The sequence below is a fragment of the Geotrypetes seraphini genome, chromosome 1 (genome assembly GCF_902459505.1).
Source record: "Geotrypetes seraphini chromosome 1, aGeoSer1.1, whole genome shotgun sequence".
Lineage (NCBI taxonomy): Eukaryota > Metazoa > Chordata > Amphibia > Gymnophiona > Dermophiidae > Geotrypetes > Geotrypetes seraphini.
The window spans coordinates 449,411,138-449,428,703 of record NC_047084.1 but is presented as its reverse complement, the minus strand read 5'-3'; the positions used below and the strand labels follow the sequence as shown (position 1 = coordinate 449,428,703).

The 17,566-nt window shown below is 47.0% G+C and overlaps 1 protein-coding gene across 7 annotated transcripts in view; it reads left to right on the top strand.

Moving 5' to 3' along the window:
* Nucleotides 1-5,838: 5,838 nt before the first annotated feature.
* SRPK3 (SRSF protein kinase 3) overlaps nt 5,839-17,566 on the top strand; it is a 229,943-nt gene continuing 218,215 nt past the window's right edge. For 2 of the 7 annotated variants that reach the window (XR_004537004.1, XM_033920870.1), the window contains exons 1-3: nt 5,839-6,522; nt 6,617-6,758; nt 6,867-6,976. Coding sequence is in view for 6 of the 7 variants with exons in the window: in XM_033920870.1 (XP_033776761.1) it covers nt 6,507-6,522; nt 6,617-6,758; nt 6,867-6,976 (268 nt within the window). In the remaining variant the exon portion in view is untranslated. The remainder of the gene's footprint in view (nt 6,523-6,616; nt 6,759-6,866; nt 6,977-17,566) is intronic. The other 5 variants (XM_033920880.1, XM_033920848.1, XM_033920857.1 and 2 more) reach the window with 4 other exon arrangements.

Here is a 17,566-nt window from a genome sequence, read left to right as displayed (position 1 = left end):
GATAGCTGAGGAAAGAAAAGGAGGGACGGAGGAAACAGAGCCGAAGCAGCGCAAAGATCACTGGCATCGCGATCTTGCTGCAGGCTGCTTCCCCAGGTAAATGGTGCGAGGAGGCCGGGGGGATGATCAGTCCTTCGTGGTGGTAGTGCTGGTGGTGGGGAGTGGGGGGAGCGGTTCTACAAAGTGGTGGTGGGGGCGAGCAGTCCTTCGGGGGGGCAGCAGGCCTTCAGGGTGGGGCGGGCAGGCAGGCAGGCCTGGGGGGGGAGACAGGCCTTCAGGGGGACATGCCTTCAAATGAGGGACAGGCCTTCAAGGGGGACAGGCGGACAGGCCTTCAAGGAGGGACAGGCGGACAGGCCTTCAAGGGGGACAGGCAGGCAGGCCTTCAAGGGGGGGGACAGGCCTTTGTGGGGGGAACAGGCCTTTGTGGGGGGGACAGGCCTTTGTGGGGGGGTGCAGGCCTTCAGGGGTGGGGTACAGGCCTTCAGGGGTGGGGTGCAGACCTTTAAGGGGGGACAGGCCTTCAGGGGAGGGGGAGCCCTAGTGTAGAAATAAACGGGGGGAAGGGGTTCAAAGAGACGCGCATATGCCGAACTTTGGGTGGGAAGAAATAATGGGTCTGAAAATAGAGGAGAGGGAGAAAGATGATGGATCATGGGTTTTAGGGAGGGAAGGAACAGAAAGGGAAAGAAGTTGGACACAAGGGATGGTGTGGAGGGGGGGAACAGAGATACTGGTTAGGAGGGTAGTTGGGAAAAGAAAGGGAGAGATGGTGGATCCTGGGGTGGTGGGGAAGGAGGGAGAGATGCTGGATGAAAGAGTAGTTAAGAAAAGGTGGATCTGTGGAGGGAGATGAAAAAAAGGAAAGATACCAGACATCAGGGGGAGGGAAGGGAAGCAAGGGGAGGACAGAGATGGCAGATGGATGGTTAGCACAGAGAAAGAAGAAAGAAGGAGACCCTGGCAAGCAAGTTATCAGAAGACAACCAGAGCCTTGGACCAACAAGATTTGAAAAATAACCAGACAACAAAAGGTAGAAAAACTAATTTTATTTTCTGTTTTGTGATTACAATATGTCAGATTTGAAATGTGTATCCTGCCAGAGCTGGTGTTAGACCGCAAACGTGAGCTAGGATTTAACAGAGAGAGGAAAAGTCTTTTGTTTCTTTATTTTATTTACACCACAACGCCAGTGTGGTTAGGAGAAGCCAAAGGGGGGGTGAAAAAGCTATAAAATAAACCCACCAGGATGTTTGAAAAAAACACCCAATTGGGCAGGAAAATCGAATCAAAATTTTTTTTCCTGAATTTGGCAGCACTAGTTTGCGCTACTGTCTTAGACTTTAGGACCTGGGATTGGGGAGAGATGGCATCCTCAGTACTTTATAATGCAAGTGAAACGAGGATTTGGTCAGACTTTTGAAGGGTCTGCAGAAGAAAAATATTGTATAGGCCGGGGACATGAGACAGCAGGAAATGGGAACTTTTCTTCCTTTTATTTTTGTGAATGGAAAGGCTGAGGATGTCGGAGAGTTCAGTTAAAATATGTGCTTTATAAGAAAATATAATAATGTGTTTATAAAGTTTATAGCATTGCTGGCCTACCCGGTGAGGTGTTCCTAGTGGTGGTGGTGGCAGCATGTCAATGTGTTGAGAGGAAGAGGTGGTCTGGGAAATTCTGCTGAGAAAACTCCGGGCCCATTTCCACCCCCCAGTTAGTCCACTCCACTCAACTGGTTCACACACTGAGTTGGTCTTTGGGTGTTGTTCCAGGGTAGTTGTTTTGGGATCTCGTCCAGTGGTTTGTCAGTATCTCCTTGTGGTCCAAGGAAGGAAACTTTGTTAACCTTAGCATTGACCTTCAGAATATGTTTGTAACAGTGCTGCTTGTGTGGCATTAGGCTATGTAGTGATCGAAAGAAAAAAACAGACCTTTGCACATTTTTGCACAATGAGGAGATTCACATTTTCTGCACAGCTAAGTCTGTGTGAAGTTATCTTGTGCTGTATTTGACATCTAGCAAGGTCTCTGTTTGGAAGGAAAGATCTAAACTTAAAAATGAAGTGGCCAGAAGTTACAGTAAAAGCAGATAGTGTAGCTGGTTTTAGGAAATATTTGGACAAATTCCTGGAGGAAAAGTCCATAGTCTGTTATTAAGGCAAGGGGGAAGTGTCTGCATGCCCTGGATCGGTAGCATGGAATGTTGCTACTCTTTGGGTTTTGACCATGTATTAGTGACCTGGATTGGCCACCATGAGAATGGGCTACTGGGCATGATGGACCATTGGTCTGACCCAGTTAGGCTATTCTTATGTTATGTTCTCATCTGTAGGGGTCTTTGTTTTCACTTTTTATTTTTATGTATTTTTTTCTGGGAATTTATCAGTGTTTTTTTATAATGGGAACAAAAATGGAAGAAAATTTAATGTGTGTGGAATGGGGGGGGGGAGGGGGTTAACTAATTTCTTCAGCTAAATAATTCAATCCACCTCAACCAGCCATAGGAGAACTCACACACCATTCACACACCCTCCAACCAAAAACAGCAAAAGAAAAAAAACTGTTTGACAACCTCCTAGCCATTGGAGCTGCAACAGTCGACCCCCAACTCTACAACCTCTTGACCTCGACCACAGACTACACAACCTTCAAAAAAGAAACAAAAATCCTTCTATTCAAAAAACACATAAAACCGAACTAACACAATCAGAACTGTCCCAAGCAGTGTTCCCGCTAAGCTGCGCTGGCGCACAAAATATTACATCGCAGCGCACAAGTTTCTCGTCACAGCGCACACACGCGTCGCAAAGGTAAGGGGAGGCTGGGGGAGGAATCGGACGTCGGGGTGGGGATGCGAGGGTTCACGGTCCTCTGTTCTCCCTAGAGTGCGGCTCGTCTAGAGCAGTGGTGCCCAACCTGCTTCCCTTCCCTTCTCACTGCTGCCATCGGGGATCAGGCCGACACCGTGTCTTTGATCTCCCTGCTTCTCTTCCCTGCTGGGCTGACCAACTCTCGTGGCAGCCCGACGTCAATTCTGACGTCAAGAGGACGTTCTGGCTAGCCAATCGCTGCCTGGCTGCCCGGAACGTCCTTTCCGACGTTAGAATTGACGTCGGGCGGCGAGAGTTGATAGGCCCTGTGCAGAAGAGAAGCAGGGAGATTTCGGCCTGTTCCCGATTGCGGCAGCAGCAGCCTATTCCGCGGCGGTGGTGGCATGGGGGAGGTAGGAAGGAAGAAAGAAAGAAAGAAGGTGGGGTGGGGGGGACAGGGAGCCAGAAAAAAAAGCAAAAAATGGGGCACGGAGGAAGGAAGGAAGAAAGAAAGAAGGGGGGGGGACAGGGAACCAGAAACAAAGCAAAAAAATGGGGCATAGAATCAGAGAAAGACAGACAGAGAAAGAAAGAAAAAGTTGGGGGAGGGAATGAGGTCTGGAGGAGAGGAAGCATACAGGAGGCTGAAAGAAGGGAAGAAATATTGGATGCACAGTCAGAAGAATAAAGTGCAACCAGATGAAATTACCAAACAAAGGTAGGAAAATGATTTTATTTTTAATTTAGTGATCAAAATGTGTCTGAATTTATATATGCTGTCTATATTTTGCACTATGGCCCCCTTTTACTAAATTGCAATAGTGTTTTTTAGCGCAGGGAGCCTATGAGCGTCGAGAGCAGCGCTGGGCATTTAGCACAGTTCCCTGCGCTAAAAACTGCTATTGTGGTTTAATAAAAAGGATGGGGGGTATATTTGTCTATTTTTGTATGGTTGTTACTGAGGTGACAATGCATAGAGTCATCTGCCTTGACTTCTTTGAAAAAAACCCAGAATAGGAATGATAATTAACATTTTCTCAGCATATAGTGTGCTTTGTGTTTTTTAATTTTATTTTTGGTAGATCATTTTGACTTGGTCATTTTAAAGTAGCTCGCAAGCCCAAAAAGTTTGGGCATCTCTGAGCTAGAGCGTTGAAACTGTGTATTTCTATTTTATCCCACCTTTTACAAAACTGTGGAGCGTTTTTTAGCGCCAGCCGTGGTGGTAGCAGCTCTGATGCTCAGAATTCTATGAGCGTCAGGGCTGTTACCACCGTGGCTAAAATCCACAGTACAGTTTTGTAAAAGGGGGAGGGGTTAGTTTGTGATGACATATTCCATACTAGGCGAAGGTGTTTTCTGTGTTCTGTGTGTTTGAAAGACATGGTTTTCATTAGCAGTTCCAATACTCTGGATCCTTTCACTATTTTGGTTGTATACAAATGATTGTAGATATGGATTTTTTCTACACCAAATGTTTTTACTCTGATTCTATGTGTTTGAACTGCTTTCTGTATATTTCTCATAATATTCAATAAAATTATTGAACTAAAAAAAAAAAAGACATGGTTTTCTGTTAGGATTGACAATGTAGGATTGATCTGTGCTGGTCTGGCTTGTTTAGTTTTACAATGGGTGTATTGATGTACTGCTCACTGCAATATGTAAGATGCTGCCTTTTCCTAGGTAGTCATGTGTGACGTGTGGTTTGTTACTAAAAATCATGTTTTTCTTACAGATGGGGGGGGGGGGGTGCCAAAAAATGATGGGCCCCGGATGTTACATATGCTAGGTACGCCACTGTATGTAAAGATACCAGAAAGCTGGCGTAGCAAAAACTTCTAAGTTTTGAGTATTTAACCCTCCCACAATCTCACGGGCACTCGTTTCAAGTTTATTGAGATTTTGATTTAAACGCAATATCAAATATTTTCAATGCGTATAACAAAAATAAATTTGGGGAAATAAATAAAACCATTTGAACAATAAACATACAAACATATCCATAGATGATTAAAATTACATAAGTAGTACAAGGATAAACTACATTTGTTTAAAAATACATCCTCCGCACCTGCTCATAAATTTGTGGAGTATGTAACTTGTCGCTCATGCATATTTTTTTTTGCACACACCTCATCAAACCTTAGAGGGAACATTGCCAAGCATCACCTGCAACTACTCCATATGTACTTCTGATGTCATGACAATTCAGACATAATTTATGTTATGTTATGTTTGGAATAATGGTTATATATATGAGGTTCAATAAAAGAAAATTTTCACTGCCTGTTTCTATTCTGACCATTTATTCCATTTCATAGTCATTACAAAAAATATTTTTTACATTGGGGGGGAGGAGGGGAAGGTAAAAAAAAGAAAAAAGATGGGTCCCGGGTGCCACATACCCTAGGTATGCCACTGGCACACAGTACTCGAGGTTACCCAATAGAGTGATAAAGGCATTAAAATATTCTTTTTCATATCCATCCCTTTCCTAATAATTCTTAGCGTTGTTTGGGGTAGGGGGAAATCGCGGTTGTTGGACCATGTCACACTGAGTGGAAGAGTTTTAAAGTTGTTGTGGGTTGGGTTTTTTTTGTGTTTGTTTGTTTTTTTTGGGGGGGGGGGAAGGCGACACCTAATTTAGAAGTTAGCAGCAAGTAGCTGTGCTTTGGATTCTTCTTCCCAATACGCATCATTGTTGACTTCCTTTTATGATGATAGGTACTGTTATGTAAAAAAAAAAAAAAAGCGCGTCTATCGATAGACGAACCCAGACGGGCTCAATGGCTCATCTCCCAGCTACAGGTTAAGGAGAAAAGAGAGGATATGAACATTCCGCTTTGCTCTGTACCCACCCATTTTAAACTTCTGTCTCCGTTAATAAAACTTCGTGAGTAATATCTGTCCGCTTTCAGGAATGCTGCATGCTAATAATAGAGGATGCATACTCTGTTGGTTCCCTCTCGCCTGTCGTTGGCAACGAATCAGGAACCTTGATTGGCAGCTGGACTTCCCGAACTCGATTCTACGAACCGCATAGTCAGTCTGAATAACTGTTAGAAAAATGTGCATAACCCGAGATTATCACCAATCACTGGTGGAATCAGTAATTCAATGACTTTATTGAGACGATTAGCAAGAAGTTAGTAATTTATCATTGTCACCATAATATTCTTTACTTTCATGAGATGTCTAACAGTTAATCTGATTGTGGTTTTGATATTTCCTGACCGTTCTGTTTACTGTTCTTTGTATATTTGAAATACTTAATAAACAGAATGAACTGAAAAGAAAAATGTGCTTATAGTCAGCTCTCCACCCGCTACAGATTTATGCGCACGTTCATACCCCGAAGAGCGGACTGGCTGTGGGGGTCTTCGGGACGACTTTGGAAAGTGCCGCTTCTGAGGCATGTGCCCTTTTCGCAAGTTAAGTGACCGTGCTGCTGGACGGAAGCGGGAGGCCAGTGCTGATTTTCCGTCCCTCTCTGTCTCTGACCAGCGGCGGAAGAGGCGGGGAGTTGCTGCCGTCAAGTAAAACTTTCCTGCTGTGCCCACCCGAGGACCCCCCCTCCCGCTCCGTGGACAGTAACAGCTGCTCCGGCGGGCTTAAAGGGGGGGGGGGGGAGGGAGGGAGTCAAGACTGCGCAGGCGCTGTCGCAGCTAAGTGTGAGCGGTGGAGGGCCAGGATGAGCACCAAGAAAGGTAAGTAACCGAGAGATCTCCACTCCCTCTCCTCTTACCATTACACGCTCTATCTTTCTTTCTCTCCCTCTTCTTTTTTTTCCCCCCCGGTCAGTGAACGGTACAGGGAAGAAGAACCGTAAGAAGCCACGTAAAGAGAGGCTTGGGCCTGGGACGCCGGCACCGACGGGACCTGCCCCTCCCCTTGACCCACTGGCTTCCAACGGCTGCCAGCAATCGCCGCGCGCCGACCAACAGTAAGGGGGGGGGGAGGGGGAAAGAGGAGATTCCAATGGAGCGCCGGGGTCGGTGTCTTGGGTTTAGCCGCTGATAGTAATTTTTCTTCTTCCTCTTAACACCTTTAGGCTACCATCTTCCCCGGAGCAGAAAGCGTCTCCAACACCAGTGGTACCAGCCGAGGGGGTTCAGGGCTCGGATGATGAGGAACAGGAGGACCCCAAAGACTACTGTAAAGGTAAAGCAGGAAGAAGAGTTGGGCGGGTGCACTTAATTGGTAGTCTGGTATTATTTATCAAAACATAAGCTATACAGAATTGGATCAGATAGAGAGCCCTCATTAAAGTTTTAAGATTCCTAACCTGTTACTCCCTTATGACTTTGAAAATTGTACTCAACACATGATCTATAAACAATAAAGCATCCTTTAAAAATGTAGGTTTAAAATATGTGCTGATGTGTTGTTGTTTTTTTATTAGTTTGTGTAGCTGTCAAGACTTAATGGCTTCAGAGTGCACCTACTAGGTGATTGCCTAGTTTTTGGTTGGGCCACACCAAAATCCAGAGCAGAATCTTTTCTCAGTTAATGGTCAATGTGGGTCACTAGGAAGTACCTGGATAATCTCAAAGTAGTTCCCCCTCCTGCGAATGAATGGTAACGTTCTGTGAGGTGTATTTGGTAGGCCTATGCTAGAAACCATTTTTGGTTAGTTGTCATTGAAACAGATTTTGCAACACTTTGTGCTTCTTATACACATTTGTGTGTATTAATATATACATACTAGAACTTTTGCATGTGCAGATCAATTGTAAATGTTAAATCATAGGTATATATATCTGTACTAGCAATTTGTATGCACTTTAAATTTGTAAGTGCTCATAAAAACCTAATGCACATCCCTGCTTCTCAGCTAATAATTGTTTATAGACTTATCTTCTAGGAATTTGTCCTTTAATTCTGCAGGGTGCTCAGGTAACATCTCCCTGAGCCACTCAGTTTTCCTCTATTCTGGCACCTGTTATCCTCTCAGGCCCAGCCTGGGAACAGCCCCATAATTATAAACCATGAGCTCATCGTGCTACAGCCTGATATTCCCAAGTGCTTCTAACCCTGTCAAATCATCCACTATGACCACCTCCTTCTCCCCAAGCCATGTAACAAGATAGAAAAAGTAGTATGCTTCACACAGTACATCAAATCAAGGTGGATTTGATTTAAATCACATCAGGGTGGATTTGATTTAAATCGTGGTTTTCTACAGAAATACTCATTCTTGCTGGTATAATCTTAATATTTTGCAACTAGAAGAAGGTTTCATGTTTTGAAAATAACTTTTCAGATTAGTTTTGTATTTAGTATAACCAAATCAGTATGTCTTTTTATATATTAGAAAAGCATAAATAATTATGAAATTATTGCAAGGTGAACTATCTTAAGTTTAATAGGTTAATCATTCACATTTGGATAACCTTTCTGCTGTACTTTATTGAAAGGAGAAAATAATCATTAACAATTTTTACATTATAGCTTATAAATTCTTGTATTTGCTTAAACATCCATGTTAACTGAGGTGGTTAAACAAAATCTTTTAATAAACTTACACTGGCTTTTACAAAGCTGCGGTAGAGGTTTCTACTATGGGCTGTCAAGGTAAATGCTTCAACGCTCATAGAATTCCTATGAGCGTTGGAGTATTTACCTCGCTGGCCCATGGTAGGAACCTCTATTGCAGCTTTGAAAAGGAGCCCTTAGACCAGAGGTGCCCAATACGTTGATCGCGATCGACTGGTCGATCGCTCAGGCAACCCCAGTCTATTGTGGAGCCGCTGCACCTGCTTTAGAGGGCGAGGGGGGAGGGTCAGTTGGGAAGTTCTGTCCAGCTTTTCTCCCTGGCCTCCCGCGCTTCCCTTTATCTAATTTTAGCAGGGAGCAGCCTGCAGAGAGGATCGCCAGTACTTTAGCGATCCTTGCAGGTTGCCATAGGCCTCAGGAGCTGTTGTCCCTCTGCCGCAGTCTCGCCCCTCCTCTGACGTCAGAGGCAGGATCGCTACAGAGGGAAACAGTTCCTGAGGCCTATGGCAACCTGCAAGGATTGCTAAAGTACTGGAGATCCTCTTTGCAAGCTGCTTCCTGCTAAAATTAGGTAAAGGGATGTGCGGGAGGCCAGGGAGGAACACGCAGGCCTTCTAGGGGAGGGATGTGCAGACCTTCAAGGGTGGGGTGCAGGCCTTCAGGGGAAGAGGTCCCTGGTGTAGAAGGGAGGGATGGAAGGGGGGTTCAAAGAGACGTGCATATGCCAGACTTTGGGGGGAAGAAATAATGGGTCTAAAAACAGAAGAGTGGGCGAGAGATGGTGGACAATGGGATTTAAGGAGGGAGGGAACAGAAAGGGAGACAAGTTGGACACAAGGGATGGTGTGGAGGGGGGATAGAGATACTGGATAGGAGGGTAGTTGGGAAAAGAAAGGGAAAGATGATGGACCCTGGGGTGGTGGGGAAAAGGGGGAGAGATGCTAGATGAAAAGGTAGTTGAGAAAAGGTGGATCTGTGGATGGAGACAAAAAAAGGGAAAGATCCCAGACTTCCAGGGGAGGGAAGAGAAACAGAAGGGGAAGACAGAGATGGATGGATGGATGGTTAGCACGGAGAAAGAAGGAGACCCTGGCAAGCAAGTTATCAGAAGACAACCAGAGCCGGGGACCAACAAGATTTGAATAATGACCAGACAACAAAGGTAGGAAAAATGATTTTATTTTCAATTTAGTGATCAAAATGTGGCCGTTTTTGAGAATTTATATCTGCTGTCTATATTTTACACTATGGGCCCCTTTTACTAAACCTCAATAGTGTTTTTAGCGCAGGGAGCCTATGAGCATTGAGAGCAGCGCTGAGCATTCAGCACAGCTCCCTGTGTTAAAATATGCTATCGCAGTTTAGTAAAAAGGGACGGGGTATATTTGTCTAGTTTTGTATAGTTGTTATTGAGGTGACATTGCATAAAGTCATCTACCTTGATATCTTTGAAAAAAAAAACCCAGAATATAAATGATAATTAACATTTTCTCTGCGTACAGTGTGCTTTGTGTTTTTTAAAATTTTATTGTTGGTAGATCATTTTGACTTGGTCATTTTAAAAGTAGCTCGCAAGCCCAAAAAGTGTGGGCACCCCTGCCTTAGAGACTACCAACCAAGCCCACACCTGAAAAACTTGAAAAGCTGTCTTCTGCAGTTCATGCAACTTCATTTTCTTGTTTGTTCATAATCTGTAAAAGAAAAACAAACTTTCTTGCTTTATTGGTTCCCAAACAATTTCTTTTAATGCTTTATTTATAAACATTGTCTTATTGTACAAAAACGCCTGAACTACTGTACTCCAGAAAAACAAGCCATTCAGTAAATAATAGCAAAAAATAGACTACCTATCCCCCTTTCTTTTCTTTTTTTTTTTTTTTTTTTTTTTAACAAAACCACAACAGCAGTTTATAGCGCAGGCTAGTGCGCTGAATGCTCTGCACTGCTCCCTGATAGGAACTCTTGAGTGTTGGGAGCAGCATAAAGCATTCGGTGCGCTGGCCTGTACTAAAAACCACTTTTGTGATTTTGTAAAAGAGGGGGTATATTTCCAACTCCCTAAATTCCTTAGGGGTCATGCTCCTCAGAGAAAAAAAAATCACCTCTAGCATATTAATACAGAAAGAAGAAAAATAAATAAACATATTCCTTCTATTATTCTGGTAGCAAACTGATCCTCGTCATTGTATGTAAAAATCCATGTTTTATGAAAGAATGTTGTTTGTCTATTTTTCATTACTGTCAATTTGACCATTAAATAAAGTCCAACTTTCACAATAGATCTTCTGGTGTTGGTATCTGCTTTTTCCAATGCAATAGGTGAGACATTCTAGATCAGTGTTTCTCAACATGCGGTACGCGTATCCTTAGGGAGTACGTGAGCCGCTTGTTGGGGGTATGTGGCTGGGCCGCTGTAAAGAATATTCCCTGACTGCCTGTCGAAGCCGTAACCACCACCGGGGATCCCTCCTGGCAGCCTGCTCCACCCACTGAAGCTGAAGCCGCTCCCTGTCCACCCTCCCTCCCTGCTCACCCGTCCATTGAAGCCAATCCCTCCTTCCTTCCCGTCCCACCTGCTGCCAGGGTTCCCTGCTCCTCCCTCCCGAAGTCAACCCAAAAGGCTTCCGGGTCAGCAGGGGAAGGGGGGCTAACATCGGAGGTAAGGCTTTTGGGTCAGCCACATGCAGTGTGTAAATCGCTGCCTGCTACTTGCTCCCCCCAACAAGCCGCTGAAGGCAGAAGGAACAGTGTGGTTCGAACAAGTAAGAGGACAAAGGGAGAAAGGAGTGGGGGGAGGGAGAAGGAGTGTGCTGGGACATTGGAGTGGTACGATTCTTGGACAATGGCTGGAAGGCAGGGAGGGGGCACAACTCAACACAGAAGGAAGGCGGGGCATGAACCTGGAACACAGAAGGGAGGGAGGAAGAGGGGCACTAACTTGGGATTGGAGGGAGGGAATAAAAAGGGAGAATTGTTGGGTATCAGTGAGAGCGAGAGGAAGAAAGAGGAAAATTGGGCATAGAGAGAAAAAGGAGAGAGGTAGAGATGCATGGCTAGAGAAGGATGAGAGGAGAAATGTTGGGAAGGGTGGTGGAGAGGGAACAGAGGGACAGATTGAAGGGGATGTTGGATATAGTAATGGAGGGAGCGATGTGACATGGTGCTGCAGAGGGGTGAAAGAAGGTCCTGGACCGCCGCATGAGCGGACTGCTGGGCATGATGGACCTCTGGTCTGACCCAGCAGAGGCACTGCTTATGTTCTTATGTTCTTAAATGGGCATGGGGCTGGTGGGCAGTGGTGAAAAATGCTGCACATGATCCGGGAGATGAGAGAGAGAAAAATATTGGATGTGACAGTAGAGGGGGGTGAGAAAGATGCCTGGATCTCCCAAGACAGTTGGACAGTGAGAAAGAGAGACGGAGATTTGTTGCCACTAGGGGTGGAGGAGAGAGGAAGAAAAGTTGGGCTTATTGGAGGGACAGAGAGAGATGTTGGTTGGGGAAGAGAATGAGGTCTGGAGGAGAGGAAATGTGCAGGAGGCAGAAAGTGTTGGACTCGGAGAGAGAGAAATGGATGGGGAGAGCAGAAAGGAGAGAAGGAGAAATGTCACTCTCGGGGGAAGTGGGAGAGGGCAGAGAGTAAAAAGTTGAACTGATGGAGGGAGAGAGAGAGATGTTGGTTGGGGGATTGAATAAGGACTGGAGGAGAGGAAGTATGCAAGAGGCAGAGAGAAAGATGTTAGACTGGTGGAAAGGAGGGAGAAATGTTGGATGTGGCAGTAGAAGGAGTGGGAGAGATGCACCCTGGATATCTCTCTCTCTCTTTCCCCACTTCTTTTGCAGTAAAGTAGGAAATGAGAGAAGGACAGTGAGAGAGAGAGAGGGAGATGTTGCCAATGGGAGTGGAGGAGAGAGGAAGAAAAGTTGGACTCATGGAGGGACAGAGAGAGATGTTAATTGGGGAAGGGAATGAGGTCCGGAGGAGAGGAAGCTTGCAGGAGGAAGAAATAAATAAATATTGGATGCACAGTCAGAAGGAAGTGCAACCAGAGTCTCATGAAATCACCAGATGACAAAGGTAGGAAAAATGATTTTATTTTCAATTTAGTGATAAAAATGTGTCAGTTTTGAGAATTTATATCTGCTATCTATATTTTGCACTATACAGTGGTACCTCGGAATCCGAATGCCCCAGAACTCGAACTCTTTGAAATCCAAACTTTTTTTGTAGTAAATTTTGCCCCAGAAATCCGAACTCTGCTTTGGAATCCGAACGCCCTGCACATTGTATGTGTTTGTTTCTGCCCCAGAATCTGAATGCTGCTTTGGAATATTTGTTAATATTTTACCTTAAAATCCAGTGTTTACTCTTAAAATGTGAGTTTGTGGGGACCAGGAACGGATTAATCCAGTTTCTATTATTTTCAATGGAAAAAATTGTCTTGGAACTCGAACACTTTGGAACTCGAACGGGGTTCTGGAACAGATTAAGTTCGGATTTCAAGGCATCACTGTATTTGGGTTTTTTTTTTTTATAGTTGTTACTGAGTTTGACATTGCATATTTTAAAGTTATCTGCCTTGATCTCTAGGAAAACCCTCCCGAATATAAATGATAATTAACATTTTCTCTACGTACTACTACTATTTATTATTTCTATAGCGTACAGCGTGCTTTGTGTGTTTTTAATTTTGTGGTTACCATTATGTATTAATAAGATTATGTTGTATGTACAGTGCTCCCCCGCAAATTCCTCATCATTCGTGGTATTTTCTGACCATGAATGACCGGGCAAAAGAGGGTATCTGGAGCGCCAGCGAGTGAAGGAAATCACTTGCGGTATGCTCCAACCGCCTCTTCCTGTACTAAAGTCGGGCCTCACCAATCAGGAGCTGCATATCAAAGCCCTTTGGGCTGGCAACAGCGCCTCAGACCTTCACCAAGGTGGTGGTGGTGGCGGCGGCGGCAGCTTACCTGAGGAAGATGGGTCTGCAAGCTTACCCTTATCTAGACCAGTGTTTCTCCACTCGGTCCTGGAGTACCCCCTTGCCAGTCAGGTTTTCGGGATATCCACAGTGAATATGCACAAAATTGATTTGCATACAGTGCCTCCATTCTATGCAAATTTCTTTCATGAATGTTCATTGTAGATATCCTGAAAACCTGACTGGCAAGAGGGGGTACTTCAGGACCGAGTTGAGAAACACTGATCTAGAGGATTGGTGGATCAGAGCTCCCTCGTTGGCTGAGGGACATCACACAGTGGAGCATGTGCTGGAGGACTTGGATTGGATTGTCATCCTCAGAAAGAGTCATCTGCAGCCCACGCAGTCATTGGCATACTTGGGAGTCCTCTTTGATACGGCTTTGGGATGTGTCCACCTGTGTGAGACTCGCAGACAGAAACTGTGTGCCCAGATTTCTGCACTTTTGGAGCGGCAGGCTCCTTCGGTGTTGGATAATCTTCAAGTTCTAGGCTTCATGGTTGTCACGCTGGATGTGGTTTCTTGGGTGAGGGCGCACATGTGTCCTCTTCTCGCTGGGCGCCACACCGAGATGCCTTGCAGATTTGTCTGCTGTGGCCTAGAGGCTCGAGCAAGCATGAACTGGTGGATTTTCCCACAATCCCTCTGCAGGGGCATACTGCTTCTCATTGTCTCCTGGATTTTGGTGATGGCAGATGACAGCCTTTGAGAAGAACAAGATGTGTGGGGGGTCACGTGATGAGGCTTAGCTGAGCGGAGGCTTCCAGCCCGAGCTCCGTTCCCTTCCAGCCCTTCCAGCCTTTTTAAAAGTGCTTACCTCGTGGCCGGGTTTCTATTTTGGTCTCCGGGACAAGCTGAGATCTCGCAGCGCACGGTGGTAGCGCGAACTTGCCTCGGGGATAGCGTCGGGTCCTGGGTCATGCCCTCGAAGACTCCGCGGCCCGTTAAACTGCGACAGACCACGCTCCCCTCAAATATGGCGGCCGCCAGCGCGTCTCCAAAAACCACCGTCGCGCTGCAGGAGGAGACAATCAGGGAGCTGACTCGGCATTTGTCGGCCCTAATTGATGATAAATTCGCTCGTTTCCAAGCGGCGGTGGACGAGATGAAGGACTGTGTCGAGCGCCAGGGGTCCCAGATCACCCAACTAGAGCAACGGGTTTCGGCCCGGGAAGATGAGGCGGGGCTGACTGAGACGCGGGTTCGAGATCTGGAGGCCACCTGCAAGTTGCTCCACTCCCGTCTGGAGGACCAGGAGAACAGGGGGCGGCGAAATAACCTGCGGCTCATTGGCCTCCCTGAGCGGGTCAAGGACACGGAGCTGAGAGACCTCATGGAAAAATGGCTGCCTGAACAGGTGGGCTGGCACCCTGAAGCAGGAGGCTGTGTGATTGAGCGGGTGCATCGCATTGGGACGTCGAGAGGGGATGAGGCGCGCCCTAGACCGGTGATTGCCCGATACCTGAATGCAGCTGTTAAGGACCGTATTTTGGCGATGTTCCGCAGATCTGGGACTTTGGCCTACGAAGGGGCGAAGCTCCTGCTCTTCAATGACTACTCGGCTGATGTGGCGGGAAGACGGAAGGCCTTGGCTCCCTACTGCACGGAGCTCCGGAACCGTGGTATGAAATTTGCTGTCCTCTTTCCAGCCAGGGTCCGGATTCATACATCTGATGGGACTCGTCTGTGCGAGAACAAGGAGGAACTGCAGGCCTTTTTGGCGGAGCGTCGAGGAGAGGCTGCGTCCTAAGTTGTCTGGTCCTGCCATACCAGGTCCTTGCTGCCCCTGACTCCCCAAGGCTCATATGGGTTCCTTCTGTGGACTGGGGGAGTGGGGTGGGGCCATTTGTGACTCTTGGTGCCGAGGGGTGGCCCCTAGGGGGGCTCCCTTGGCCTCTGACTGACTGCCATGTCCCGGTACATTTTGGGCCTGTCGTTCTCTGGTGCCTGGACCATGTTCTCCCCCTGAAATGGATGGCGGACTTTGTGTCGCCCGTAATGCTGGTTTATACTGTTTTCCGGGGGGGGGGAGCTCTGTTTGTGTATTTGTTTGTCTGTTTATTTGCCTGCACAGGTTGGGGATATTAATGACTCTATATGTATGCCTGACTTTGGAGTGGAGGCACCTCATTTGAGGGCTGCTCACCTTCCTGGGAGTGCTGGAGTCCTGATCTGAACGGGGCTGTTATTATGGTTGTTCTCTGAAGGTTTTGGGATTTACACTGCATTTCTTATGTCTTTTGCACTGTTCATTGTTTCTCTGTTCTTTGTGGATGGGCTGGAGGGGGGCGGGGGAGGGCTATATGGGGATGTTTTTTACCTTTTGGTTTTGGGGGTTGTGGGTGATGGGAGGGAGGACGAGCCTGTCGGGGGGTAGGGGATGGGACGGTTGCATTGTTGTAGTGAAGGGGGAGGGAAACAGGGTGCGGGCTGTGCGGCTGGGGGGGTTTGAGTGGGGGTTGTTTGTGTGTTGGTTGTGGGGACTGTTTGTGGGGTGTGGTTGGCAGGGAGGGGGGAGGGGGAGGCGGGGTTGTGAGTACTCTTTTCTCCATGGGATCCTCCAGACTTGGCAGGGGAGGGTTGTGGTGGTCCGATGGGGGATCTGGAGGGCTTCCCTGCTGCACTCCCCGGGCTTTTCCATGGTGGGGAGGTGGGGGGTGGGTAGGAGTGGATGGGTGGGGGTTGCATTCTGGGGGGGCTGGGGGTTGGTCTGGCCTTGGAGGGGGGTGGGTTGGGTTAGGGGGTGGGTATCCCCTGGCGACGGGGAGTCTTTCTCTTCTTTCCTTTTTCCCGGAGGGCTATGCTGGGAGGCTCTTTGGGAATATGAGACCCTATGTATTACTTTCTTGTTTCTAGGTAGCTCCCATGGATATGGCTGATCTGACTTATATAACTCTTAATGTGGATGGTCTCCACTCTCCCATCAAACGTAAGAAGGTGCTGTCTTTCCTGAGGAGGGAAAGGGTGTCAGTGGCTTTCCTCCAGGAGACCCACCTTACATCTAGTGAACACTCCAAGTTGGTCAGGGATTGGGTGGGAGAGGCGGTGTACTCTTCTTATAACTCCAGACAGCGTGGGGTCGCGATCCTTATCAATAAAGCGGTGGTGGCAGTTACGCATAAGACCATTGTGGATCCCCAGGGCCGTTTTGTCCTTTGGGCTGGCACCCTACAGGATCGTTCGGTGCTCTTGTGCAACGTTTATGGCCCTAATGTGTATGATCACTCTTTCTTTTCCGCTGTGCTTGCTCATATTTTGGCCTTGCCTAATTACGAGCTCATCCTGGCGGGGGATTTCAACATCACTAGCGATCCCACCCTAGACTGCAGACCTCCGAGGGCGGTGCGGGGAGACAACGAGCGCATTGGCGTAAATTTTTTGATGAGCGAGCTGGGACTGGTAGATGTATGGAGAACTCTCCATCCTGGGGAAGTGGATTTTACGTTTTACTCCGCAGTGCATCATACCCACTCCAGGTTGGATTACATCTTGATGCCGTCACAGGCCATTGGTAGGGTGGTACGTACTCACATCCTCGATGTTCCCTTCAGCGATCACGTGGCGGTCTCCCTTACCTTGCACTGGCAGGGTCCTGCCCATGACCGTATATGGCGCTTGAACCCTTCACTTTATTTAGATAAAACATTTCATGCCTATCTTGAAACGGAATGGGATTTTTACTGTCAAACCAATGGTGGAGGAGAGGTCTCTGATACCATCTTCTGGGAAGCTGCTAAGGCCTTTCTTCGGGGTCGAATTATCGCCTATACGGTGGCACAACGTCGGAAACGCGACGCAGTTTTAGTGTCTCTCACTCGTCAATTACGTTTGTGTAGGAGTGCCTTGCATGCTGCACCTTCGGAGGCCGGTAGAGCGAAATATTTGAGCCTGCGTAAACAAATTGATGTCATTTTTACTGAAAGAGCTATGTCCCATATTGACGTCTACAAGTTTCGGTTGTATCAATGGGGAAATAAGGCGGGCAAATTGTTGGCCAATCTGGTGCGCCCTTTTCGTAAGGCTACTCGTATCTCTCGCATAAGGGCGAGCGCTAACATGGTTTACACAGGGGAGGCTGAGATTCAAGACCAATTTGTTCGTTTTTATCAGGATCTCTACGGCCCGGGCCCTTATGATCTGGAGGCGCGTGACACTTTTTTTCAGGACCTTGTGTTACCTCGAGTATCGGACCAGCAGTTAAGTCTGCTGAATGCCCCTATTTCGTGTGATGAGATTACAACTGCGGTGGGGGCGTTGAAACTTGCGAAGG